The sequence below is a fragment of the Paramormyrops kingsleyae genome, chromosome 2, assembly GCF_048594095.1.
Source record: "Paramormyrops kingsleyae isolate MSU_618 chromosome 2, PKINGS_0.4, whole genome shotgun sequence".
NCBI lineage: Eukaryota > Metazoa > Chordata > Actinopteri > Osteoglossiformes > Mormyridae > Paramormyrops > Paramormyrops kingsleyae.
In genome coordinates this window covers 660,300-687,014 of record NC_132798.1, presented here as the reverse complement: position 1 = coordinate 687,014, position 26,715 = coordinate 660,300, and the positions used below count along the sequence as shown (strand labels likewise).

The 26,715-nt window shown below is 41.1% G+C and overlaps 1 protein-coding gene across 1 annotated transcript in view; it reads left to right on the top strand.

Moving 5' to 3' along the window:
- Positions 1 to 21,483, top strand: part of fibcd1a (fibrinogen C domain containing 1a) — a 99,738-nt gene extending 78,255 nt beyond the window's left edge. Inside the window, exons 6-7 of the mRNA XM_023834453.2 lie at positions 15,063 to 15,242; positions 19,121 to 21,483. Of these exons, the coding sequence (XP_023690221.1) occupies positions 15,063 to 15,242; positions 19,121 to 19,383 (443 nt within the window). The 3' untranslated portion in view covers positions 19,384 to 21,483. The remainder of the gene's footprint in view (positions 1 to 15,062; positions 15,243 to 19,120) is intronic.
- Positions 21,484 to 26,715: the final 5,232 nt, after the last annotated feature.

The window sequence follows — 26,715 nt, the reverse complement described above, 5'->3', positions numbered from 1 at the left end:
TCTCAGTGTTTAATAAAACATCGGCATGCCTCAAGTTGGGAATGCATTTTATTAATGCTTGTTTTGATTGTCTTAGGGGGAGAATTACTGTTAGTCCTCTGCACTGTGGTGATTTCTCAACCTTCTGAGAGTGTGAACAGCTCAGCAGAAGAGCAGAGCCAGGGGACTCGGATGCTATCGGCAACCATAACCCAGCTGTTATGATCGTATATCCGACTCTCCGGGGCGGAACCACAATGTCACTGACACGTTCCCCGGGGCAAACAAAAAAAACTCTGCTAGGGGCAGCTTTTATAGTCCACAAAACCACAGAACCAGTAATCCCAAGGTCACTTGCCTTCTCACACCTTTATCTTGTTACATAAACTCTTTATTTAGCATATTGTATAAAAATATTTCAAAATCTTACTCAGCTCGCGTAACATCAATGTCCTCCCAAGCCAGAGGCCTGCAAAACCAGCCCTTGAGAGCCACAGATAGACACGTTTTAACATTCTAATGAATATTTTCACCTGATGCCCCATGTAAGGTAAGGTAAAGTAATAACATCTAGCCTAGACTTGCTGAGCCCTCTCCCTCCTTGACTCCCGAGTTGTAATAAGCACCCTTCTTATTGCAATAACCGTGCAGAAGCAAATCTAGCTATTGTGGCTCTAGCTTTGCCTTATATACTGTTAGTTCTGTATGTTCTCAGCATCATATTGTCTAAAATATGCTTTCAGTCCTGGGAATAAACTACTGTAACAAAGTGCAAGTGTTGCACAATATATGCAGGTAAGCATATACATATTATAGGTTATATTTACCGTACTGGGAGTTGATGTGAACTCAGAACTGGGTAAGCTTATCAGCTGGGATTTGTACCCAACACCCCGATATTCATACACTTGTACTCTCCGGTAATGCTTTACTTACCGTAAGACTTTAAAAAAAAAAAAGTTTAGTAGTAGTTTTCAGTCATTTATAAACACATTCATAATGCATTATAATGCATTCATAAAGCATTATAAACATGCCTATAAATATTTATAAAAAGTTCACATTATAAACACATTATAGGCATGTTTATTATACATTATGACTGCCTTATGAAGCGCTTATCTATAATGCCCTATAGATATCTTTATAATGCAGTACAAAGCATCCATAATGCTTACACCGAACATTATAATGCATTATAAAAGTATCCATAGTGCATTATAGATGAGAGCTCCATAAAGCATCCATAATGCATAATGAATATGGATATAATGTGTTTCAATATGTATAGCCTTTTTTATAATGCTTTATGAATGTATTGTTATTGGTTATGAATGTGTTTGTAAATTACTAAAAACATGGCCTTAAGCAAAATGTTACCTATTCTCCTACTTAGTGACTACTCTAAATGATAAAAATATCAGTATTGGTATACACAATATACTGGGGATCATTTCATTTCTTGTTTCAGTCTGTGGCATCTACAGCAAATACAGTTGGATTGCAAATAAGGAGCAGCTGTCTGAGACGATCAGTAACAGCATTAGTGTTTTTGAAAAAGGGTATTTGTTCATTCATCAGATCAAATTGCTTTCCTTGCCAAGATAATTAAGAAAATTAACACAAAGTTTCCAAACTCAGTGGCTTGAAACATGCAAGAAAGGGAGCAATCTGGTTGTGTACGAGATGCAGAGTAAGCAACATGTAAAGATAACATTTTAACCCTTATTTTTTCTAGAAACAAAGGTGTTAAAGGTGAAATGAATTCATCAGCTATTATTGTCAAACCTGGACTGCAAATGCATAAAGCTTAATGCTTCTGTTGCTATTTCAATTTACATTGAGCGATTTGTTTGTGAATTGCATCCAACCAAGTTGTGCAGTGACATTTTATCATTTTGGAGAGGAGACATTGCATTATGTACAATAACATGTGGTAATTCTCAATTTAAACAATCCCATTTATTATCAGTTGGCCAATACCAATCTTCCCATTTCGAGCCATGAGTGCTAAGGAACTCTCAGCAATTTTTTGGCATAAAAATTCTTTTTATTTTGTCTGCCAATGTGCGGTTTTAAATTTTAGCCCCTTCCACACAAACCTTCCTCCTTTATCACACAAATGGCTACGACTGCCATCTTCTATGATTATGCTGCTGTTACGTGTACTGATGGACTGGAAGTAAATCTTATGTACAAGTTGAAATGTTTTCTTTCTTTGATAAACGGCACAGAAAAATAAAAGAGATGCCCGAATGAACAAGTAGACACAAGCCAAAAGTAGGGAACAAAGCTTATAGCAAATCCTGCAAAGCAATGCCTCTTGGGGCACGCTTCAACAGCAATTTCGTGGGTAACAATCATTCCTCGACTCATTTAGCCGATTTATGGATTCTAGCTACTCCAAAATGTAGTGTCTGTTAGCAGGATATGGCTGAGGATGTTGTAATATGTTGCATCAAGCAAGCTGCAAATATCTCTTTTTAAAGAATGGATTAAGTAACATGACATGTGCAGCCTGAATTAAAAATGTGTTTCAATCTCTTTATACCAATTAAGCCTGCTGCAGTTATTAGAAAGGGTCCATATAATTGACAAGTCTTATCACACCTCTTTAACCGAGACACACTGTGTTGTGAAATAGTAGGTGGAACATGGAACACTGTACGCTTCTCCCAGCTGAGAAGCCTGATAAATCCAAAAACTAATGCTGAAATTGTAAGGGGATGGTGGCCCACACCTCACCCCGTCAGAGGATGAGATACAAGGTTGAAAGGGCCAGACAGGGCCAGCAGGACACTGTGCCTGGGGCAGCAAAGCCACCATTCGCCACAGAGACACCATTAGTGGAACTGAGGAGAATTCAAAGGGAATCGCAACAACTAGAAACAAATTTTCACACAGTCTAATAACAGAGCCAGTAAAGGCAGGTGTTTTTAAGGAAGCAAAAGCCTTTTTGGTGTCCTTAGAGGACAGGAACAGAATGGATAGAGTCCACTTTGCAGGTAGACGTGCGGTTATGTTGATAGATCAGACAAACAGAGGCAGCTAAGAGGCTTTCTTAGGCTTGAATATGGCAGTAAATAAAACATGGAGAATCTGTACTGTATTGATGTGTTGAGGGTTGTGGCTCAAACTGACTCCCAGAAAACAGTGATGGAAACAAAAGATCTAAAAAATATGACCTATAGATAATGCTGTAATAGTATTATGTGGAAGTGAGAGATTGGTGCTTGGCGCTTAGTGCTTTTTACTTTGGTACACTAGATATTCAAATTAGTACTGTTAGCTGTATAGGGCATAACCTGGCATCAGAACAAAAGAAAATGAAAAAGAAAAAACTGCAATTGTTATTAACATTTGGAATGAAAAATAAGTAGTATACATGAATATTGAAATTAGATTTTATAAACAATTTTCCTCTGAAATAGCAGAACAAATTCATATTTTTCCAGGTTTTGCTGTTTGTTATCATTATCATTTATTTTTGTAAATTATTTCTAAATCCCAAAGACAAGTTTATGAATGTTTTGTTTTGTAATGTAATGTCTTTTAAAGTCATTGGTCTTTGGAAGCTCACAGTTACTTGCTTGTTGTTAGAGTACTACCTTAGAGAAGATGGACTTTAACTTGATAGTGGGTTTTTATGATTATTAACAGGAAACTCCAGGTTTCCGCCGGTATGGAAAGGTACATTTCTGTGTTAATCTTCTAACAAACAAAGTGAACCAACTGTGTTTGCATTTTTAAGGATGCTATGTTAGAAACCATCTGGTGACAACTAGAATTTACTTCTGAAATTTCTGTATGGTCTTTCCCTTTAAGGATTGATTTTTACTCTGTACTGGGCAAAGTCCAGACTTTGAGTCATGGGATTCGGCTGATCAGTGGCGGGGGGTAGAAAGGATGAGGTTTCAGGGAGACACCTGCTGTTTGATCACATACACTCATGACCTAATAGAAGAAGGGAGAGTCTACGAGTTCAGAAGTGTATGGCAGCAGTTATGAAAACTCAGTGCTTTTTGGATGGGGGGGGGGGTGTTGTTTGTTTTTCATACACAGGAAGGATGCACTATCCTGAATGTATTCATTAATGGAGAAAGCATTTCAATCCGTGTTTGTTTAAAGGTGCTGGATACTTAGTGCCTGTTTTTTGTTTGAACATTTCTTGTGTCACATAGGAATGTGTATCACACAGCGTTTGCACCAGAGTGGAAGCATGTAACCCAGTCATCTCGGTGTAAGAGTGGAAGCATGTAACCCAGTCATCTCGGTGTAAGAGTGGAAGCATGTAACCCAGTCATCTCGGTGTAAGAGTGGAAGCATGTAACCCAGTCATCTCGGTGTAAGAGTGGAAGCGTGTAACCCAGTCATCTCGGCGTAAGAGTGGAAGCGTGTAACCCAGTCATCTCGGGGTAAGAGTGGAAGCGTGTAACCCAGTCATCTCGGCGTAAGAGTGGAAGCGTGTAACCCAGTCATCTCGGGGTAAGAGTGGAAGCGTGTAACCCAGTCATCTCGGCGTAAGAGTGGAAGCGTGTAACCCAGTCATCTCGGGGTAAGAGTGGAAGCGTGTAACCCAGTCATCTCGGCGTAAGAGTGGAAGCGTGTAACCCAGTCATCTCGGCGTAAGAGTGGAAGCGTGTAACCCAGTCATCTCGGGGTAAGAGTGGAAGCGTGTAACCCAGTCATCTCGGGGTAAGAGTGGAAGCGTGTAACCCAGTCATCTCGGCGTAAGAGTGGAAGCGTGTAACCCAGTCATCTCGGGGTAAGAGTGGAAGCGTGTAACCCAGTCATCTCGGCGTAAGAGTGGAAGCGTGTAACCCAGTCATCTCGGCGTAAGAGTGGAAGCGTGTAACCCAGTCATCTCGGCGTAAGAGTGGAAGCGTGTAACCCAGTCATCTCGGTGTAAGAGTGGAAGCGTGTAACCCAGTCATCTCGGTGTAAGAGTGGAAGCGTGTAACCCAGTCATCTCGGCGTAAGAGTGGAAGCGTGTAACCCAGTCATCTCGGTGTAAGAGTGGAAGCGTGTAACCCAGTCATCTCGGCGTAAGAGTGGAAGCGTGTAACCCAGTCATCTCGGTGTAAGAGTGGAAGCGTGTAACCCAGTCATCTCGGTGTAAGAGTGGAAGCGTGTAACCCAGTCATCTCGGTGTAAGAGTGGAAGCGTGTAACCCAGTCATCTCGGTGTAAGAGTGGAAGCGTGTAACCCAGTCATCTCGGGGTAAGAGTGGAAGCGTGTAACCCAGTCATCTCGGTGTAAGAGTGGAAGCGTGTAACCCAGTCATCTCGGGGTAAGAGTAGAAGCGTGTAACCCAGTCATCTCGGGGTAAGAGTGGAAGCGTGTAACCCAGTCATCTCGGCTTAAGAGTGGAAGCCTGTAACCCAGTCATCTTGGTGTAAGAGTGGAAGCGTGTAACCCAGTCATCTCGGTGTAATGTCACATGACCGGTGCCAGCCATGCTTGTTTATTAGCGTCTCATGAGAAAAAAAAAATACAGCCTTTTGCCCCTGCTCTACCCAATTACCAGTTCCACCTCTACCACTAGGGGCAGGAGACCTGATGTCCAAACTGAACATTCCTATTTCTGTGAAGAGATCACTGGGAATAAATAATACTGAGTAAATGCCCCAAGGAACATTCAATTGGCAGTACTGATAGCACAAGGCTTGTTTAACAGAGAAAACGAAAGAAAGGAAAGTTCCGTTATAATGAGGTATTTTTCTTACTCCATGCTTCAGGTTCAAGTTTCAAACACTTGTTCATCTTTGGCCATCCATAAAAATTGTTAGACCAGCTTATAGGGCAGCAGGCAGCTTAGTGGCTGAAAGCATGAACTTATATCCAGAAGGTTCTAGTTTAAATCCCAGGAGGCCCCTGAGGTAATGCCTCTGAGTGCGATACTTAACCTGAATTGCTTTAGTAGAAAAGACTATATAAAGGAGGAAAAAGAAAACTGACAGAAGCTTAACCTGAGCACCTACATGTAAGACTTACCTTTGGTGCAATCGCACAGGATTTTATAGAAAACCATTTCTACTTCTCATTTTTTTTTGAAACACCTCTGCACTGTTTAATCTAAAAAAATATTTTCACAGCTGAGTAATACATTGGCTTTTTATATCAAAGCAGTTGGGATCTCTGACAGATCACAGAGCGGCATGTGATGCAAAGTCCGCCCCCACTTCCACCCGCCTTTATTAAGGGGGCCTCTCCTGAAACTCACACTCCAATCATCTTCTACATTTCACGACCCAATGTGAAGTCATGTTCGCATGTACGCAATCGGGACTCCGTAAGCTCTCCGAAAACTCAGTAAACCTTACCGCTCCGTGACCCGGCAGTCACGGCCGGACCAGCTGTTTGCACGCCCTCCATCGCTTCCTGCCTGCTGTGGAAGATGCTGGGTTGCAGGAGTTGTTTCTATGGTGAGAAACAGCCAGAGGAGAGAGAAGCCCTGCGGCATCAGCGATTGGAGGAAATTCTCATTAATTATGAATGGCGAGAAATACGGGAAACAGCCTGGCAACACCTCAGCACGACTTTGAGAGAAGAGTACACAAAATACATTCCCTCATATCCCTTAAAATCAATCTGCACAAAACGTGCATAATTTAGGATACCTGTCATGTAACTTCTGGCTCATATTTATAGTTAATTAGCATCTATACATTCAGCGTCCAACCACAAATCCAGTACATGGGCCCTAGGGGGTCTGCAGCGTACCCCAGGCAGCACTGGGTATAAGGCTGCGGAATACAGTCTTCAGTTTAATTAAATTACATTTTTTTATCATATTTATCAATGAAAACAATTTATTAAATTATATGTGTCAAATCATGTCCCATAAACAGACACAAATGGCTGCTTTTGTATGAGTAATGGAACAATCTATTCATTTCTTTAGTAGCATATACTGTAATCAGTCAGACTTTGTCTGGCTAAAGAATCATCAGTAGGTCTCTGCATTGGGGGTGGCCAGTCACGGCTTTGTGGGTTTAACCCACACACACATACACACAGCTTTTTAATTTTATCTTTGTGGGGACTCTCCATTCATTTCTGTGGGGAAAACTCTAATCCCAACACGATGACCTTAACCGCTACCGGGTCCTAAACTTAACCATAAGTAACCAAACAAAATATGGGACTTTTGGCATTTTTAATTTTTTGATTGCATTCACAGATCTTTGAGGGGCCCTGAAAAATGAGCCCCACAATGTTAAAATAACAGGTTTTTATTACAATGTGGGGGACATTTGGTCCCCACAATGTAATATAAACATAATCCACACACAAACACACACACACACACATACAGTATAACAGCACACATGGTCCCACTGTTTACCCAAACAAAACTGAACAAGTTTTGCCTCAAAGTGACCTTCAAGACAACAGCCTAAGTCAAATTATCAATCAATCAATCAAATTTTGTTTAGCCTGTTTTTATAAGCAGCTTTACAACGATGTGCTCCATTTTTCCAGAGGGAATAAAAAAATAAAATCCGTCCACCAAACAAAAGTTCCTCCAACACTTTGTGGGAATATAATTCACACTTTGACTCCATTCTCCGGCCACTGATCCAGATTGGCTGTCTGGGTCTCGCTGATGGTTGTTTAGCTCAGGACCATGGCCCCAAGAATCATTTAGGCAATCTTTTATACAGAAGCAAAGTAACAGGGACCTTAAATGGTTAGTTCTTAGTCTAGAAACCCTCCAATGTGACAGAATTCAAAATATTCTGTAAAGAAAAGTGGGGCAAAATTCCTCCACAGTGATACCAAAGACAGACCTTTTGTTACCAGATGCATTTGATTGCAGTTGTTGCTGCTAAAGGTGGCATAACCAGGTATGAAGTTGGCAATGACTTTTTCACATGCCTTATATTGGTGTTTACAAACTGTTGTGTTTACTCGGGTTGTCTTTTGTATTATAATAAATTAATTTTAAAGAACAGAAACAATTCAATGTTATGAATGTGCAAAAATAGAGGGAATCATAAAAGCAAATTTTCACTGCACTCTAGGTCTAGTGAACCTAACTATTGTAGCATAATAAGAGTTATAAGGCAGAGTGCAGCTTTCCGGGAGACCTGAGACACTCCAGAAGACCGAAACGTGGGACAGAACAGCAAACTGGGCTCACCTCATGGGGAATTAGGAGGAATCTTCTGAGCTAACAAATAACCTTGTGGTCACAATCCATCCTTTGCTAGCCACAAGTTAAATAGTTCAGGTTTAATATAGAGAGTGCTGGAATCTCAGTGTAAGCTGGGCAGACCGTTACATAAACGGCTGCTATTTATGGGATGGCTTCTTCCCCTTTTTGCTCAAAGTAATCAGGTTTGGGCATGCAGAACAAGTACATTCCCAAGACACATGTGTGCATGTCCATTTACTGCTTTAAGGGTGAGGAGCAATATTTCACATTCTTGGTGGGTTGCATTCCAGGGAGACTGAAGTAGTAATATGTATAAAACACTTTGCTTCTAAAAAGAACTGCAACTTTTTGTGCCAGATGAAGACACCTTAAGGAAGCATTTGTATACCAGATAGCAGAGATTTGAAATAATCTAGTCTCAAGGTATTTAACACATGGGACAGCTTTCCTGGAATATTCACAGATTTTTTTTCCTGAACTTGCTGTAAAACATAGATGAAAGAATAATGCTTTGGATAAATTTGTAATATAATAGCCCTGCCTTGTATCACCGAGACATCCATATTCAACTTACTGTCTGACAATGCATGCCTGAGAAGCGAAGGGCCTGCTAACTTCTCCCTTCAGCTATCATCATTTCTGGCTCAGAATCAGTGTTCAGGACTGAGGGCTTGAAAAATATGGTGACATTCTTGTCTGTGTAGCTCAGTCACATATGTATTGGATATGATTACAAAAATCTTCTGTTTTCTATTATCTTCACTTTTGAATTTCACACCTGTGTTTACAAATGCATGTGTACATTAGATATTAAATTTACTCACATGGTTATATATAACACTGAAAGTTCACTGAAACAATTTTTTTTTTTTAAGATCTGCGTGATCTGCACAAGCACCTCCAACTGGGTTCATAGGGCCAAACCCTGCATTCCACAGCCTGTGGTTCTTCTGAACCAGACACTGCAGGAAATGGGTAACTGGGAGTTTGCAGAACATGGTGTGGGGGGATAGGATTGAAAGGCGGATGGTTGTGGGCGCAGGAGGGGTGGGGGGCACCAAATACGCAGGGAAAACCAAAATTGTAAGCATTGGCAAGAAACAGACGAGATGGAAGGACAAGACCTTGCCCTCTAGAAGCAGCAAGACATAGTCCTGGGTTCAGCTCCCTGTTCAGTGCAGTGTGTCTGCTGGTCTTTGTTCACCCTGCGACTTAAGGACCACTTCCATCTAGTCGGGCTACACATGTGTCACACTCCCATCCAGTCGGGCAACACAGGCGTCACACTCCCATCCAGTCGGGCTACACAGGCGTCACACTCCCATCCAGTCGGGCTACACAGGCGTCACACTCCCATCCAGTCGGGCTACACAGGCGTCACACTCCCATCCAGTCGGGCTACACAGGCGTCACACTCCCATCCAGTCGGGGCTACACAGGCGTCACACTCCCATCCAGTCGGGCTACACAGGCGTCACACTCCCATCCAGTCGGGCTACACAGGCATCACACTCCCATCCAGTCGGGCTACACAGGCGTCACACTCCCATCCAGTCGGGCTACACAGGCGTCACACTCCCATCCAACACTGGACTAAATTATGCTGAAACCATGAAGGTACTGTTTCCATTTACTCCACCATTACATCAAAGTTGGGTTTCAAGCTATTGGAATGATGGCAAATATATGGTGTTTTGATATAAATATTTCTTTTTGATGAATGGCTGTTTTGAGTGTATTGTTTGATTTTGCACTGAACAATTGAAGCTCTCCGAATACAGTTTAGTGAATTGAGAAATTCACCTGGATAAACAGTTTAAAAAATGGGTGGATGGGTTTGAAGATTGTGTTTACTGTTTTGAGAAATTCGGATATGACTTAAAGAATGGCTTGTTAACAATTGGGGGGAAACTGGAAACAAACTAAAACTCCTATTCTCCCTGGGAAAAAGAGCAGTCATTTGGAAGCACATCACATCAAATACGCACACCTGCTGAGATCTTGGTGAGGCCTGCTAAGCGAGGAGAGGCACAGAGGTATCAGTTTTTGAAAAGCTAAAAGTATGATAGCTTCCAATCCCGAGTATGATCAATATGAAAGTGTATCATAACTAAAAAGTCTTCAGACAGCCCCTTGGAAATGTGTTATTTTTTATTAGCTTTTGGAGACTCTATGCTAATGGATCGATTGCTGTTAATTCCTATCCAATATTGTATGAACTTCTTATCCCTCATATTTTATTAAGTATTCTAATCACTTAAACTCAGATTTGTGTTTGAAATTGATCAGAAGACTCTGAAACTGAAACTGAGATTGGAAGACTATGCAAGAAACATAGAGTTTGCAAGTATGTTATATGAGCTAATCTGAGAAAAGGAGGCCCATATTAAATTGCAGTTTCCCAATTTACAGTGAAGATTACTGACATTTCTCAGACGTTTTCTCAGACGAAGGTGATCATGTGAAAAAACTCTTCTCTTTCTGGTTTCTTGGTGACCGTCCATATTGCTGTAGTTTTTCTGCCGTTATAATGAAAGTGAGTTCATATGCAAAGCTAAAGCTAACAGTGACTGCTGAAAAGCCAAAGAAATACATGCTGTATATTATTGGGTGATGCCTCGCTTACCCATAAGAAATGCCATTGTAGGCAGTGTGTAGAACATTTTGCTTTCTGTACCTTCGTGATGTCAACAAGAGATATCTCCTTCCCAAAGAGGGAGGCGTGCAGAGAGAGTACGAGAAATAATCCAGCCTTAAAGAGATTTGCAAATTAGTGATAGGTTAAGACAACCCGCTTCCTGTCCCTGCTTAGACCTGAAAGTGGAACACATTTTAATGAACCTCTTCTTCACTACACAGGCCCCATGTCGTATGCTTCACTACACAGGCCCCATGTCGTATGCTTCGTACACAGGCCCCATATCGTATGCTTCGTACACAGGCCCCATGTCGTATGCTTCACTACACAGGTCCCATGTCGTATGCTTCATACACAGGCCCCATGTCGTATGCTTCACTACACAGGCCCCATGTCATATGCTTCATACACAGGCCCCATGTCGTATGCTTCACTACACAGGCCCCATGTCGTATGCTTCATACACAGGCCCCATGTCATATGCTTCATACACAGGCCCCATGTCGTATGCTTCACTACACAGGCCCCATGTCGTATGCTTCACTACACAGGCCCCATACTTCACTCTGCCATTGAATCCTCTGCCTCCCCAGGACCTTGGATTATTTGTGTTTAGATTTTGGTTGGAATTTAATGAAGAGTAGATTCTGATGGTGGACTGTTTATCATTGTATTATGGCTGTACCTATCTTTTTATATTTACACTTAAAGACAAGTTTATCCCGAATCACTGCAGTGTGCACTCCTCCGTCTGCCATACTGCATGCTTCTGGTGCTATGGCAAAGTGAAGTTTAGCCTAGGTCAGTGGTTCCCAACCTTTTTTAACTCACGGCCCACACAGCCAAACACATACGTTTCCGCGGCCCACTGCAAAAGAATTTAAACGATCCCGCTTTTTGTGTCGGGTTATCTAAGTACTCGGAAGCAAGGCTGTTAATTGTCTTTATTGAATAAACTGGTAATTTATTTAATTATATATCAAATTATGATTTATTTGATTTTGACTAGACATTTTTTATTATATTAACAATATTACAATTTCTATTAATAATAATTGGCGGCCCCCCTGCAATACCGTCGCGGTTGAAAACCACTGGCCTAGGTCATGCTGATACCTTCTTTGCAAACTGAACGAAACTGAAATAAATCAAACTGAGCAACAAATGTGATCAATACAACAAAACCGCCAGTTCAATTGCTAATACATTTAAATCACTTATGAAAACAAAAGAAATGCTGGACTGCATTGCTAGTACAGTAAATACGAACATTTTAAAAAACATTGAAGTAAAACATATTGAAAAAATTGAGTGTCAGCAGAATTCCCCTTTAATTCTGCCTCCAGTCATTCCTGATAAAGTGGCTGTTAGTAACACTGGGATTCAGTTCTTCTTATCTTAACCCAAGCAGCTTGGCATGAGTATGTATCACATTATGCTGTGTTGTTTGCAAGAGACACTCCCAACACACACTAATTTGCCCATAGGAACCCCAGGATTCAGCCTTGTGTCGCTCTGTACCTCCCTGGGAGCTTCCTGTGTGCCCTCTGACAGATGGATAGCGCAATGGCAGATGGATCTATCTTGGGAGAAAAACACAAGGGTGATTTTAAAAAGCAAGGAGAAATGTAATCTTCCTGCATTTGGAATGAGCATGATACTAATTTCTGTCGTCGTTTTTTTTTTTCTTCATAATATTATTACTTAGATTTGCAGCACACAAGCTCTCAGTTGCATTTTCTCTCTATGGAACTGCCCAAAAGTTAATCAACAGTATTGTTTAGAAATGAACAACCGAGAGTCTGAACACACATAAATGCTCAAAGCACACCTGAACTGACATTTAATGTCTAATTCTGTGGCTTTATTACGGGGAGCCAAGCGGGAAGACCCTGGCCACACATTCAGGAGGCATACATCAACTTATATTAAATAGAATTAAATACTGCAGAAGTGTATATAAGCCATGTTGTTCTTTCAGCCCTGTAGAGATATGGATTTTCTGCATGCTTGTGTATTCCACTAGGAAGGTTACTATATCCTCAGCTAATATGAAATGGTAGCGTAAAAGGGATGCTGAACAAATAAACAGAACTGCATTTAATACATACCGTTTATTTGGTGAAGGAAGTTATGCAACAACTACTCTCCAGGTGTGACAATGGATTGTCCAGCTAACACTAAGTGTAAGCCTTAACTGGCCATAACACCATTAGCAGCCACGACCACAACCAAAAGCTGCCTGTGGTTACTCATCAGATTTGTACAGTTCTTTGGAGGATTTCTGGACTGGTCCTCCAAGCGGAGCTGCTACAGCCCAATGATGTGTCTCTCTCTCTTCATATGTTTGTGTGAGACTAGCATAATTCTCCTGTTTGTTGACCATTCTGAAGTAGGCTTACACCTGCTCTGTCTATTAAACATTTCCTAGTATTTATTAGCATCAAGAGATTTTTTTTTGTATTATTCATCTTCTTCGCCTGCGGTGATTTTTCACTTTACTGTTCTGCCCCTTCTTGCATGTCTTCTTAATACTCCTGTCATGAATGCTGAGCTTACCTGGGGTGAAACAGGCCAGCAGATCCTTGGGTCTTCTTCAAGGGTTCTTTGTTGACATTTTTCACCTTGCAGGTTTTGACAGGACACACGCTTTGGGCAAGATTTACTGCTGTCCCAGACATTCCCCAACGTAAGAGCTGCTGATTGATAGGCATCGGAACGCATCCACTTCTTTTGATGATGACATGATGCCCTCCCTTAACATGTTTCCTCCCAACTTTTGTCGGATGCTAAGGATTAGATTTATGCTGGCCAAAATCAGCCCTGAATATTCACAAAAGAATTCAGCAGCATACGTTATGCTGACATATATTCCTTCATTTGGGTCAAGATCACAAGTGCATAGCAAACTGGCAAACAAAGAAGCACCAGTCATAAATGCTGTTTTTCTTTATCCTCCATATAGTATTAAAATTGTAAAGACAGTCAACCAAATTGACTGTCAAACATTTCTAAAATTGTCTTCAGATAGGCATGGCTTATGCTTTTGATATTATTTGGCCACTAGTATAAGCTAGCTCTCTGGGTTATTTCTGTGGAGTACATTTAAGCTTGAATGCGAATGTCATTCATTAAAATACTACTGAAACTAAAAGCCTGATGGCTAAACTGGCTCATCATGAATATGTATAAGTACAAATGACTGTATAGGGTCGTCCGCTGACAGGCTCAGTAATATTGTGACCTTTTGTGTTATACCACCCACTGTGGGTTTTGCTTTGAGGTCACTGAAGTGCTGTTTATGCTTATGAAGTCCTCGGGTGTCACCTCACTCCCATCCCCACTCATGACTGCTGTGAGTAAATGTCCTTCTTATTATCTAGAAAGTGCTGGAACAGATGTTACTTTTCAGTGGCGGTGGTTAGTGGTAGGGATCTATTGTTTCAGTCCACAGCCACTTGATATTAAGCTCTGATATGAAGTTCTTTTTACAGACCTGAGCCAACAGAGCTTAACTTAATATAAAATCGATTTTTCTTGAAGGTAATTGTGAAGCCATTTGGGGGGGGGGGGGCACTATCCATAATTTAGGCGAAGCGTTAACTAGAGAGTGGAATGTACATACGCAGTGCGCAAAACTGCACGCTGAGAGTAATTTTCTGATCTCCTCATTTCCACAAAGGTATGTAAACATCTGCTAGGCACAGGTCGTAGTTTTCTGTGGTGCTCAGTAAAACGTATGTTCAAACAAAGAAGCGGCTCCCAGAATATCCACTATTGTCTAGAACAGCTGCAAGGCCCTCAGATTAGGAGATGCAAAGGATTCAAAAATGGATTTTCTGCCTTAGTGGTCAGTCATGTATAACACTTCATTGCCTGCAAAGGGGGGGGGGGGACGGAATCATAAAAAAGGAGCCAGATCTTTTCCTACAGGCACAAAACAGCCACTCATCTATCCACTTTTTGATTTCAGCGGAAATAGTATGGAAGATGCCTTTTTCCTATGCTGGAATTAACATCTCCAAGAGATATCGATCTCTGCATGTCATGCTGGACTTTACCGTGACAGCTAGACAGCATGCTGCCTCATATCAGTCATCCAAGAAGCTGGCGGCCATTTTCTCTTCCTATAGTGTATAATAAGTCATGCAAGGAGTTACCTAACAACGGCTATCTGGCTATTCTACTAAATACATGCTGCCAGACTGCAATCCACTGTGCACGTTCTGAATGGCCTTGTGTCTAAAATCTGCCCAATTGTCTTTCTTCACATCCCCTAATTAGGTATGAAACGGATCCATGCCTTGACCATCCAGGCCAACTATGAGCTACGCATTGACCTGGAGGACTTTGAGAACAGCACAGCCTTTGCCCAGTACGGGACATTTGGAGTCGGCTTGTTCTCAGTGGACCCAGATGACGACGGCTACCCCCTGACTGTCGCTGACTATTCCGGCACCGCAGGTCTAGTATACATCCAAATTTTCCTGAGTTAGATGAAGATAAGCAGACATAGATCTGCATAAGTTTGCTCAGTGCTCAACTCTTCTAGCTTAGATCATTAGATGGCTAATTGAAAATTACAGTTTTGTGAGGCTACATTTGCGCTACTCTCAAACGGCATAGTACTGCATATTGTGCAACTATGAGGCTTGTATGTAAGTTTGCATGTGTGGTAGGTGTGAGCGCTGTTAACGATCAGTGAAGCTGCCTTATGCAAGCACGTTGCTATATCTGGCCACTGAATTCAAGGTTATGGTTTAATATCCCATCGTGTGGGTTTTCTAATGTCCACTCGAGGTACTACAATTGATTTTGAACTTTCTATTTCTAAAGGTCATGTGTGTTTTAGTGGTGAATCTCTTGAAGAGATTTTGCCTGATATATGGTACTTTATGAAGAGTGAAATTGGAAGGCAACAGTTAGATCCCTTTTGCTCAAAAGGGCATTTTCAGATCTCGCCCCCTGTTACCACCTTTCCTTATAATCCTTATTATTATTACTACACTCAAATTAGTTGCAGGCAAGTTCTCCTCTTCACTGTCATATCCCTGCCTGTGTCATGGTCCGAACAAGTGTATCCCTCTTGTCTTGCCTCTCGTTCCTAACCCTCATGTAGAAATTACTCCCAGCTGCCTCTTTTTAGCTCCTTGTCAGTCTTTGTACTTAAGAACCTGTTTGTCTCGTCATCCCCAGTCCAGTAATTAATGTCAAGCCCTTGTGTTACCTGTTCTCTCCCCTGTTCTAGTCCTCCTGTTTTGATCCCTTGCGATCCTGTTTATTTGCAGTCTTTGTTCATTATGTTCAATGAACCCCATGTTTGTTTGGCCTCTACACCTGCCCTCAATTCCTTCATCCCGTATGTCATGACATTCCCTCCCACCCTGTAACCAATCACTTAGTAGGGTTGATTTTATTATTGAGTATTCCACACAAAGATGATCCAGTTTGGTTTAAATGATATCTCAATGCTCATCTGGAGCGCAGTTTGCTTTATTGTCTGGTCTCTGAGTCGCTAAACCTGAAACCCGGAATCTCCATGGAAACAACGAAATGAGAAGCAGCATTCTTAGCTTTGCGCTAACCTGGCAGCTGTGACAGCCCAATTGCATGTCATGCTCTCCCCTCCCCAGCGGAGCCGCACATGCTTCTCTGTTGGTGGGTGTCGCTGTTGGATGGGAACTTTATCATCTACTAGCCTTTTGCCAAGTGTTTGGGTTTTTTCCTGTAGCAAAAAAAAGAAGCAGATTTGTTTATGCATTAAACTCTGTGAGATGAACAACCGTGTAAATCTGCATTCAAGTGCTAGACAGTGCGCTATGGCAGCCGGTGCTCACAGTTCATCCAGAGATGGAATCCCTTCTCCAGACTTCCAGCTGTGGTGCTGACTTGGTCCCATACATTATCAAGCCTCACGCCTCATCCTGGAGGAGAGTTCAGGCAAATTGCCATGGAGCGTGCCTCAGCACTGCTATCGCATGGAGCTCTTTTTAACATTAATGGGGTCTACCCGGCCCAGTGCTCGCAGGCCACTGTAGCTTTGTGGCTGTTAGTTGGCTAGGAGAGTCTCCCGACCTTTGCTGGAGCCGCTGGAAAGGGCACAGCTAACGAAGCCATAAGCTGCTTTCCTGGCATTGCAATGAAGTTTACAATCGGGTCATGCAGAAAGACACAAACAAGCTTCTTTGGACACCTAAATTAGCATGAAAATATCCCCTGTCTCCCCACCTATGTCATTAACAAGCCACATTTTAATATCTATCATTGGCATGCATCATCAGTTTCCAATATTTTCAGTCACTTGGTCTTTGTGTCCTGATTCATTTATATTTCAATTGAACGAGCTTAAAAAAGAAAGACATTAATGTGTGAAGTGTGTGTGTTGTGAAGTATTGGTTAGAGGAACTGGACTTGAGAAATCAATTTCCAGAGAAAAAAATGGTCTGAATCATTGAAGTTGTGCATGATTTTTAACCTTCGTTGCCTTATTAATTATTTTGTTATAGTACGAATAATGCATGCATTGAAAGTTACCTTGGATGATAACGTCTGCTGAATGAGTAAGGACAATGAGAGTGAAGTGCTCTGACTGTGTCAGCATGTGTGGTCCTGGGAGCCGTCTCTGCATGTGTATTCAGGAAAGGGATGCGGGTTCATCATCTCCTCCTTAAACACCTTTAGCGGCTGCTTTCAGAACATCAAACGAGCTCCTTAATGACACTGTGTTACCGAGCAGAAATGTTTTGACCTTATCATTAGCGAGGCTAAAAGGGAATGCATTTATTTTCATCTTTGATTAATTCTCAATAAAGCTTCACAACCAACAGTGTGTATTAATGAAGGAGATGGACCTAGTGGGGGGGGGGCACGTGATCTCTCAGTACATTCATTATTAAAGTGACTTTGAATTCATAGCCACACTATAAGGCCATCAGTTATATCTAGGTATTTCCCATGATGCTTTTAGCTTGACTTCCTGACCAAAACAAGGCAGCTTCCTGTTACGTACAGTAATAGCTCCTGAGGAAGTCACATGCAAAAAGAGCGTCTGAAATATAAACCTCGCCAAATTACTCCTGGGAATGTTCATACGGGCAGAATACGGAGTCAGCCTGCTCTCACAAGCAGGGAAGGTTAAAATGTCATTCAGTGTTTTGACATTCATGATACATCCTGCTTCTTTGACAGACTTTTTCTTTGCAGTTTTGTACGGAATAACAAACCTTGGTGTCAAGGATAAGCATAAACAATACTGCTGTGTTCTAATTCTTAAAAATATTATGTTGTTCAATTTTGTCATATTTTGGTGCGACTTAAGAAGTATTCAGAGCCAAAATAAGAGACCTGTGATGATAACTACAATCTGGGGTTCTGTTGTTGTAAAATCAAATAGTATCGCTGTCTATGGGTATTAGAGTGGAACACTAGATCGCTGTCTATGAGTATTAGAGTGGAACACTGGATAAGGGAACGTGCGATGGTTACATGTTCATATCTCAAAGGAGGCTAAAATGAAGATAACCTGTGGTTCTGGGGTCATTCTAGGTCACTCTGTCGTTGTCATTTTCATTACTTTTTCCCCAGTGGTGTTGCTCTCTAATGCTGCTGAAATGCCAGATTAATACATGGTAAAAAATCCCAGGGGTATTTAAGCTGACAGAAAACACAAATTATACTACAATTTCAGTGATATGTCATGCCTAAGGTGAATTATTAAATCACATCATACTTTGCCGTATCATGCTGATTTAATAAGTTTTAATACTTTTTTATTTCAGTCTAATTTTTAGAGTAATCAACCTTAAAAAATGTAGTAGAACAAGGACCGTAAAAACGCTTTTGTGACAAAAATGAAAATTCCCTACCCCCCACCTCTCACACATAGAACAAAGTCATGTACCACAGGGATGGGATTAAATTACTTTGCCTGCAGCCGTATCCCCAAGAGACATACATCACTGAAGCCAATATGAAGCATTACCAGCTTATCCCTCTGCTCTCCCCTGATTCCTCGCACCCTCACTGACTCCACAGGGTGTCATCCTTGGCACCCTTACTTTGTTTAAAAATTAAACGCTATGTCACAGGTATTTTTTCCCGCTTTTTAATCTTAGCCCTTATACTTTTGCACGGCAGCCCCTGTCGAAGACTCTTGGTAATCAGTTACCAGTGATTGAGCGTCAGACCACCCTACGTGCAGGAGGGGAATAGTGGGGGGAAGGAGGGGAGAAAATGGGGGAAGTGATGGAGGAGCTGCAGAGAGATGTCGGGCAACACAATAGCCTCACTGTGTGTTTATATGTGGGCTGTGCATGTGTCCTCTGTGGGTGTGTGTTGTGCAGGTGACTCGCTGCTGAAGCACAACGGGATGAAGTTTACCACGAAGGACAAGGACAACGACCATTCGGAGAATAACTGTGCCTCCTTCTACCACGGGGCCTGGTGGTACCGGAACTGCCACACGTCCAACCTGAATGGACAGTACCTGAAGGGCCAGCACACCTCCTACGCCGACGGCATCGAGTGGTCCTCCTGGACCGGCTGGCAGTACTCGCTCAAGTTCGCCGAGATGAAGATCCGACCCACTAGAGAGGAGAACAAGTGAGGCGGAGGGGAGATTTAAAAAAGAAAAAAAAACACAACCATGAGGGAAAACACTGACAAGCAGGCTGTCTTTATTAGAGACTTTGATTGTTGAATAATGAGGACTTTTTGATGATTTAGTAGTCCTTCTGTTTCTCGTGGACCCTCGTTCACCCTTCTGACGCATTCCTGCTCTTGCTAACTCATCATTGGGCAGTGTTTCGCTGAGTAGCTGAGTACTAGGTCAGCACTATTGCCCTTACTGTAATGATTGTATCTCTAAACACTGACAAATAATTTACTGCATTGTTGCACTCATCCCCAATGTTATTCCTTTCGAGTGGCTGTAGAGTTTAGCTAACATATGTGTAGTTGTGTGTTTTCAAATTGGGCAACCGTGTTGGATTTCTGCGCCTACCAGGGTCAGAGGTCATAGGTTTTCTTATTGATTTGTTTGCACTTTTCTATTATTTGGATACATGCTTGTTGGTTGATATTGATGTTGTGATACTGCACCAGCTGGCCCACCATAACTCTCCCAGACTGAACCACCTTTCAAATGGGGCAGATGAAAGTAACGGTCTGACCTTGCTTCACTGCAGTCTGCTGTGAGAACACACATTTAACACATTTCGCTGTGATGGGAGATCTTTCTCTGTAGGGTTTTACCACAATCACACCTAAAAAGACACACCTGTTTAATGGTAGGGACTGGATATTTAACACACCCGATCCAGTTTTCTGATAAGAACTATTCTGGCACAAGCAACATGGATAAAAGCAAGGGATATCAAAGCATCACATTTATCTGACAAAATCCTTTAATGAGCATACTGGGTACTTGGTTAGTTTACTAGAGGCCGAATGACACAGCATCACCAGAGGTAGTAATGTGGTGTTTCCACATCTCTGAGGATAGTCACCCTGTGCACTTGGGATTTCATTGCTTTTCTTTTCCTGTGTGTGACAAGATAATACCTGTCCAAAAAGATACCTGTGTCATGAAAAAGTAGAACTTGTTTAGATGATTTACATGGATGTTGCCCACACATATAAAAACAGCTGCTAATCCCGGATATTCACTCATTTTCCTTTTTTCCATTGATCCTGGATGTATCTCCTTTGGGGAGGATGTGTTTGTGTTCTTCAGGATGGCACACTGTTGACCAGGGATGTGGTCCTTCAGACCAGCAAGGCCAAGTGCACATCATGAAGATCTGGAAAGCAAAGAATAATACTCTCGTGACATTTAAGATAACTATGACTAATACTGCAGACTAACCATGCTCTCATTTGTGGCTCCGCCCTGCTGTTTAGCTCATCCATCCCCTTCACCTCCAGCAGTCTATCTCTCCTGCCTTGGAGTCTTAGCTTTATTATTCAGAATATTACTCTGTGGTTGGTGGCTCATGTCAAAGCAGAGACAGATGTGCCTGCTCTTCTGCTACCCTGATGGTTTGCTTTTCTCTTGACTGGGTCTCTTTCGTTTTCATTGGAAGTAACATAGGATTTGTCCTGTTCCTATTACTAATTATTTGGAGTTACATGGAGCCCTTGGAGCACAGCATTTGGGATATTAGGAGTAGCAAGTCAGCTATTCATTGTGCTTGGACCCCAGTTGCAAACTCTTGTTTCTTGTGGCAACAGGAGAGCAGAGCTTTCAAGCATCTCACAACAGTGAGGACCCCATACTCTGCAGTGAACACTGGTTTCGGGAAGGGGGTCACACTGCCTTGAGATATGGTGACAGCAGGGTGGAAAAGGCTACATTTTCAATTTGTTTTCAGTTTGCTGCTTCTATGTTGTTTTCAGTCCCTCTAAAATACACCATCAACATTGTAATTCTGTTGTGGTTCTACTGTACTAGCATGGAGATTTTTGTTTTGAGCCTATGAGACATATGAGGCGTAGCCTTAAAAAACGTTTGGATTTGGCACTGAGTATGTCTTCTTTACAAAAGTACTTAAATCCGACACTGATTCATAGGGGCAACTTTCTAATATTCTAATATTTGTTGCTCTTTCTTCATTTAATTATAATCCCCTTACGCTTATTTTACAGTTTCCTTGAAACACCGTCTGTAGTAATACAGTTTGCTTGCAAAGAAAAGGGGGGGGGGGGGGGGGGGGCTACGTGGAGAATGATAAACAATCAAGTCCTAGAAAATAAATACAGTATATGGTTCAGAAGTAGCACCTTTTTATTGGCTTTGTAAGGTGTGTCGTCTGGTCTAAATTCATATTTCAGTACATAGGAGCACAAGGAAAGTCTAACCAACAGTCACTGGAGAAGATCTTCAGAAACTTGATGATCGGGTCAAGTCAGTTTTAATTTAACAAAAAGTAAATACAGGATTAGTTGAATGTGGAGTACTATTCTGAAATTATTGCTATAAAATAACATGCAAGTATTATTTTTTTAGGTTATCAGTTTTTATTTAGTTATATATGATTATATAATAAAGGCTTTTAAAATATATTAATTCATTGTAAAATGTGTATATTTTAAAGCATGGAATTTTTATTTTTAAACATAAATACAACATAACTACCCATCATTGTGCAAGGTGAAACCATTTTGCTGCATCTGGTGGGATTCCAGCGACCAATGACATCTCATCTCTACCTTAGGATTTGGGAATGTAAAATACATTTTTATACAATAATTATGCACAACGAGAGGATGGGAAATCCACACAGAGGTCAGATATGATACAGCTGGGTTGTTGAAGCGACGAAGAGTAAATATGTGCCAGCATTCAACCATGTTTTCAGCAGCAAATGATCTGGATGAGTTACAGTAAGCCCATGCAACAGGGTTTGACGTTTCTTTAAGTGTCAGCACACGTCTGTCTCATTCTGCCTGACACATTCTGTGTTAGCTTTTTTCAGCCATGTGTTGACAAATTAATGAGTATAAACCTAATAAACGGTTCCTGTCAAAGGTAAGCCGAATAATACGCTGTATTTCACATTCAAGAGCAAATTAACGTTATTGTATTTTGGATCAAACTTTACGGTGCATTTAAAAAAGTAATGATTAGGCATTCGCCTAATAAATCCATCTGACTTAATTTTAAAGTATTAAAGATGTAAGGAGACAGAGAACTAGTCGAAAGAAAAATAACGCAGGGTCCCTTGTTAAAGTAAAAATATATCATTTCGCTGTTTGCAGTAAAGGCTTCTTCAGTCGATATGTCCATTCTCTTCTATGGATGTGTGTATGTTTTTGCTGTGCAATATGAAAGAAATGGCGCAGAATACTTATTAATAAAAATGTATTTTTCTGAGTTAGCTCATTATCTCAAACAAAAAAAAAAATGGACAAAGTGCGATTTTAAGGAACTCAGCAACCCCTAGTGGCCACCATTGAAACTGCAATCGCATCCTATAGTTTTGCGCATCTCATGTAATACTTAAAGCGTGAAATTGTGCACGTCATTTGGTACTATTATTCTGTATGTCCAAGAACGTCAGACTTCTGTAAATGCTTGAGAAAGCACATTTTTAAAATTTATTTTCTCTGTTATATTGTGGCAGAAAACAAGAAGAAAATGGGAGATGTGCACAACACACCAGCCCTTTTAAAAATGTTCTTTATTCAGAGATGCAGGTTATACATCATAACGATTATTTTTCAGGTCATACTGACTTTTTTGATTTGCTTTTCTTCCTAATCCTGAGTGACATCTTGTTGCTGAATCTTGAAAACGTGTTTTTAATGTTCTTGTCGACATTTAATAAACATTCACATTTTATAAATGAGCTTCTCTCCATGTGTGAGCCGTGTTTCTGTGAGTGCTACCAGGTGTGGGTTTGAGAGATCTTTTCCTTTTTAGATCCAAAGTCCCTGCTTCTGCGTTTCACCTTCTGGCATGTCCCCCTTTTCATAAATCTCAAAGCTTAGCCAGGTGCTTTCAAAGTCATATTTAAGGACATACGCAAGACATCTCACTAAAAATCATCTCTGCCCCCTGTACAGATGAACTGATTTCATCCAGCCAAAAACAAATGTTTGTTTGCATCCTAAAAATTCAGCCTTCACCCTTGTACCAAATCCTGGGCCAACCGTTAGATACCGTGCAATAAAATGGGCTTGGACTGGATAGCCATGCCATGCCAGCTAATATCTGACCTCCAAAAAAACACACAAAAGTCAATCCTGAAACGATCTGGACGCCTTGAGTAGAGCAAAGAGTGCCATCACTGACAGATGACTGTCACGACAGATGACAGCATTTGATGGACAGGAAGGATTTGACGCGTATGAAACAGCACGGCATACAAAGGGCTGTCCTGTTATTGCGGTATTTTGTTTGTCTTTTGCCTGTTTCAGGACGTGAATCAGCAGGAGAGTTTGTACTTGAGTGCCCTTGCATTGAGAGGTGCCCAGTAGTCTATTCAGGATTCTTTAAACCATAATGAGAGGACTGCTGAATCAGATAACACCACCGTTTCCTTTCCTCCGTTTCCTTTTCTTCCATTTTTTTTTTTATTTTTACTGCGGACTGGATATCCTCTCTGTAGAAGCACTGTCACAAAACAGCTGAAACCAAAGCATAACTCTATTTGCATATAAATGAACTTGTCTTCAGTGCCCTGAAAGACTTCAACTATTCTCAGCATAATGATCAGATCTTCTGCTCAGTTGTTGCCTTTGTTTTACTGGTGAAGGATAAACCTGCACTTTTCAATATGTGCCACGTGAGGAGCAATTAATGAGAAAAACAGAAGTGGAAAGCAGACATTAGCTATCTGCCTAAGCTATGTATTTATATACAATTTGATGAGATATAATGTGAGCATTAACACTGGATGAAGAAAGGTTAGACATTAGTGAGCAGCTGAAAACCTTCAACCATGATATGAGCTATGGGAGCTTTTTCTCTGAGCAGTTTTCTGTTTCAACCAAATGAAACATATTCGCACTTGTAAATCATACAGTGTGGGATTAACAACCTTCCTTTTGCCTTGCAGAACAGCCTCCAGGCAGCAATGATGTGGAAATGTCATCAAAAATGAGCAAAATTTTAACCACCTTTACATTCTTTATACTTGTCAAAGTCAACCATCTGAGTAAGCAAACTTACAGCCCAATTAGTGTCTGAACTGCGGATGAATGGAGGAGCGGAACATATGGAGGTCCATTCTATGGCTGGGATTTTTTCAGCTGATGTGCATTGTGAGGATTCGTTTATTCCCTCGCTGGTGACTTATATGAAGAATCAGCATGTCTTTTTTTATAAAATGCCTTTGACTTTCCCAGGTGTTTTGTGTTTGCCTTGGGGAAATTATAATGGCAGGAATGTTTTCCTCTATAATGTTAGACAGACCTTTTATAAATGTTGCCTGCCCATAAATCCTGAACGTCCGTACAACCAAGGTTTCTAATTTCATTTTTAGTTTTTGTGCTAGTTCACACCTCATATTAGGAAAGGGATCAGATCAGCACCCATCTTGTTTAGAGTCCCTGTTTACATATTTGCATATGAGCCTGCAGTGTCTCTGACCTTTTGTACCTTATTGCCTGGCACATGTCTGCTAAATAGTGAGACATACATTTTATAGTAAGTGTCTGAGTAATTTACCTTTACAGAGGCGTCGGAGATGGGATTTTATGCATGGGTGAGGTCCATGCAATCAGTTGCTGCTTTTGTTAATTGATAGTGCAGCCAGACCAGTTTCAATATGCTAGGACATAACGTGTAAGTCTGTCTCATTGCTTTTGACAAGACAAGGCACAGGATACGAGCAAGACTTATTGCAAGTGACAGTGAACAAATGTGCAACAACAGCCAAACAGCGCCGGGATGAGTGGAATGCTTTGTTATGCTTTGAGTCCCATCTTCCTGTATCATCACTTACAATGTCCACCGGGGGCGTCCTCCCACATGTTCAAAGATGTCACTCGTGCAGCATTAAATCAATCAATGTACACCTCGTCTCTTTGTTGAAAGAAGAATCTATTGGCTTATTAGTCTTTTTTTTTATTTCTTAAATGTAAGGCTCCCATTTTGTAGGTCTATAATTTAATGCAGAGTGTGAGACAAGATCCTTTTTGCTGGTCACAGTACCCAGTTGATCTCTGCCGCATTACGCTCTGATAATGAAAGCTGTGATATTGAGGTACAAAGAAAAACATGGTGTATTACTTCAAATGGTCTGACATTTTGCTTAGCAGGGGAGCAGAAGAAGAAAATGTTAATTCCGTCCCTGAACTTCTTTGGTGTTGTGGAGATGCAGAGACAGGTTTTTGGCAGCCAAGACCAGGCAATGTCCTTGTGTCTGTCAAACATAGTGCAGGAAAACACACAATGATAAAAAAAAAAGCCCACTGATATGTTTCAATTAAATATTTAACTAACTTAAAACATTTAACTATTGATTATCACCAATAATTATATCAAAATGTACTGACATACAGTATATACAACCCAAATCAGAAAAAGTTGGGACGGTATGGAAAACGCAAATAAGAAAAGAATGTAGTGATTTCTAAATTTACTTTGACTTGTATTTCATTGCAGACAATATGAATACAAAATATTTCATGTTTTGTCTGGTCAACTTCATTTCATTTGTAAATATACATCCTTTCTTGTCATTCAGACCTGGAACACATTCCAAAAAAATTTGGGACAGGAGCAATTTAGGGCTAGTAATCAGGTAAATTGGTTAAATAATGATGTGATTTGAAACAGGTGATGTCAACAGGTGATGATTTGGTACAAAAGCAGCATCCAAGAAAGGTCTAGTCCTTTAGGAGCAAAGATGGGCCGAGGATCGCCAGTTTGCCAACAAATATGTGAGAAAGTTATTGAAAAGTTTAAAAACAATGTTCCTCAAAGAAAGATAGGAAGAGATTTGTATATTTCACCTTCAACAGTGCATAACATAAGCGATATGACCACATGGGCTCAGGACTACTTTGGCAAACCTTTGTCACGTACCACAATACGTAGTTACATCCACAAATGCCAGTTAAAACTGTACTGTGCCAAAAGGAAGCCCTATGTTAACAGTGTCCAGAAGCGCCGTCGACTTCTCTGGGCTCGGAGGCATCTGGGATGGACCATCACACAGTGGAAACGTATACTGTGGTCAGATGAATCAGTATTTCAAGTATTTTTTGGGAGAAATGGACTCTGTGAGCTATGGACCAAAGAAGAAAAGGATCATCCAGACTGTTACCAGCAAAAAGTCCAAAAGCCAGGGTCTGTCATGGTATGGGGTTGTGTCAGTGCCCTTGGCAAAGGTAACTTGCACTTCTGTGATGGCACCATTAATGCTGAAAAGTACATAGAGATTTTGGAGCACAATATGCTGCCTTCAAGAAGACATCTTTTCCAGGGATG